The 2,872-nt window shown below is 34.9% G+C and overlaps 1 protein-coding gene across 1 annotated transcript; it reads left to right on the top strand.

Moving 5' to 3' along the window:
- Positions 1 to 412: 412 nt before the first annotated feature.
- LOC118040626 (auxin efflux carrier component 5) lies at positions 413 to 2,617 on the top strand. The gene is made up of 5 exons (XM_035047598.2): positions 413 to 1,222; positions 1,314 to 1,399; positions 1,646 to 1,803; positions 1,993 to 2,069; positions 2,270 to 2,617. The coding sequence occupies exons 1-5, from the start codon at positions 576 to 578 to the stop codon at positions 2,340 to 2,342; spliced, it is 1,041 nt and encodes a 346-aa protein (XP_034903489.1). The 5' UTR covers positions 413 to 575; the 3' UTR covers positions 2,343 to 2,617.
- The last annotated feature ends 255 nt before the right edge of the window (positions 2,618 to 2,872 follow it).

Here is a 2,872-nt window from a genome sequence, read left to right as displayed (position 1 = left end):
TACTGCAGATGTTGGATTATTATGTGTCACTATCTTAATAATATTTTTGCAAGAATGAAAGTTTTATGCTGGCCTCTATCTCTGAAAGCCACTAAGAATATATGATAATTTTAAGCATGAATATATAATTACACGAAAACACATATCCTATTCCCGAAGGTGGGTGGAATAATCGCTGGACCTCATTCCTTATTCTATATATAGACGATTGCTGACCATAACTCAAAGCCCATTTGTGAAAGTAACACCACACTTCCGTGCACACACAAAAAAAGTTATGTCACGCCTCAAGAATCCACGGCATAGAATCGTATACACCCACCAAACTTTGATCTCCTCCACAAGGAATAAACAAAATTATTGTAAATGCTTAGATCGACCTTGCATGGATATAAATACATAACCAATTAAGCTATTTTTTCAACCTCTTCAACACATTCTAGCTTCATCCTTTTTATAGTGCGTGTATGCTTGCTAGCTTAGATCCAAAACCTAGAAGCTTAATCAGTTTTCTTTTTTCCTTTCCAAGGTGCTCACTACGTAGCTAGCTACTTGGAAAAAGAAAAGAAAGAAAGATGATAGGGTGGGAAGATGTTTACAAGGTAGTGGTGGCCATGGTACCACTCTACGTCGCATTAGTGTTAGGCTATGGTTCTGTCAGGTGGTGGAAGGTATTTACACCTGAACAGTGCGGGGCTATAAACCGCTTTGTTTGTTATTTCACACTGCCACTCTTCACCTTCGAGTTCACTGCTCATGTTGATCCTTTCAAAATGAATTACCTTTTCATTGGTGCTGATGCCGTATCGAAGGTCATTATAGTGGCAGTGCTTGCCTTTTGGGCTAAGTGCAGTAGCAAGGGAAGCTACAGCTGGTCCATAACCAGTTTCTCTCTTTGTACCTTAACTAATTCTCTTGTTGTTGGTGTACCTATAATAAAAGCCATGTATGGCCCGGCGGCAGTTGATCTTGTTGTTCAATCATCTGTCATCCAAGCTATTATATGGCTCACATTATTGTTGCTCGTACTAGAATTTCGAAGAACAGGACTTGGTTTTTCATCCAACAATTCTGACAAGGATTTAGAGGGAAGTGTAGATAACACTGAAGGCTCTAGACCTGCCTTTTGGTGTTTGATGAAGACTGTGTGGGTGAAACTGGCCATGAATCCTAATTCATACGCTTGTATTATTGGCCTTGTTTGGGCTTTTATATCTAACAGGTCTGTAGAAGTATGGTTTTTTTTTTTTGTGTTTTTATCCTGATTTAATTATTTGTTTAACAATATGTTTTTCTTTTGTGAATAATTTTAGGTGGCATTTTGAGATGCCCGCCATGATGGAAGGGTCTATATTGATCATGTCGAAAGCTGGCACAGGCACCGCCATGTTTAGCATGGGTGAGCAATTCATTTCTAGTTTGCTAAGCAATTTATTTTTCCTCTTTTATGAGTGTACGTATAGCATATTAGTTATTAAACCTTGTAGGAAAATAAATTAAGGTGCGAGGATAAAGCCTATTTTACGTCATTAAACAAGTTCACGGGAGCTTTTTTTCACTGCCTAAGATGAATATTCACTAATCAGGTTTTTTTAATATATATATATATATCATCTAAGTAGGAAATTACCGTACATACATGCAGGGATCTTCATGGCTTTGCAAGAAAAAGTGATTTCCTGTGGTGCAAGTCTAGCCGTTATTGGGATGATTTTAAGGTTTATAGCTGGACCCGCAGCTATGGCTATTGGCTCTATCGCTGTGGGTTTGCAAGGCGATGTTTTACGAGTTGCTATCATTCAGGTAAAATAGACGCGCATAGTCGCATCCCAAATTTGATTAAAATTTATACTGGAAATATTAATTTAATGAAATTCTACAAATTTTTCCATCAAGGAAAATAATCCCAAAAATAATATTTGAATCAGTCTTCATACAAAAGGGCACCAAAAAATAAAATAAAATTAAGATTCATTCGCTTTCATTTTGCAGGCAGCATTGCCACAGTCAATTACATCCTTCATCTTTGCTAAGGAATACGGATTACATGCAGAGGTGCTAAGCACAGCGTAAGTTGATTAATTCATTTTGCAACTTTATATATATATATATATAGAATTATGCACACCTTTTAATTTTCTAAACTCCATTAATACCAAAAAAAAAAAAAAAAAACGAAGAAAAAAGAAAAAAGAGAGAGCATAGACATGATGCTCAAATTAATATCGAAAAACTTCGATTCATTTGTTTTTTCATCTTTTTATTGCAGTGTAATCTTCGGCATGCTGGCATCACTTCCGGTCTTAATCACTTATTATGCAATTTTAGAGTTTGTACCTTGACCCTTCGATGCATTTTTAAAATAACTTGAAGGAGGAATATAGCCCGGCCAACCTTACAGGTGCATTTGTAACTTGGTTGACCGGGCCACAAACTGGTTTTATTTGTTTTTTTAAAAAAAACTACATTGATGTAGTGTATATATATATATATATATATATATAAATATTGAACCGATGATGATGTTGTAGATTGACAGGCTTCAAACCGATTTAAACCGCCCTACCATCACCATAGCCATGGCCTTGACCATGGCAAATAAACTTGCTTTGTTGCATCCATTTTTCAATTTAATTAAACAATTATGAAAATAGACTCTTGCATGTTCTTAACAAAAACAGATTTTTTAAATTGAAAGCATTATTTTTCAAATAAAAATCTATCATGATCTCAACTAAGAAAAAAAAAACTATAAGAACAATGTTTAAATATCTTGTAAACTATTGAAGGGGGAATTTATAAATATGATAAAACCATGTCAAAAGTTCATTAAAAAATTTAAAGAACACAAACTTTAATTTCATTGAATGTT

This window comes from Populus alba, chromosome 13 (genome assembly GCF_005239225.2).
Source record: "Populus alba chromosome 13, ASM523922v2, whole genome shotgun sequence".
Lineage (NCBI taxonomy): Eukaryota > Viridiplantae > Streptophyta > Magnoliopsida > Malpighiales > Salicaceae > Populus > Populus alba.
Note: the sequence above shows the minus strand (reverse complement) of the source record. Positions and strands in the feature narration are given on the sequence as shown.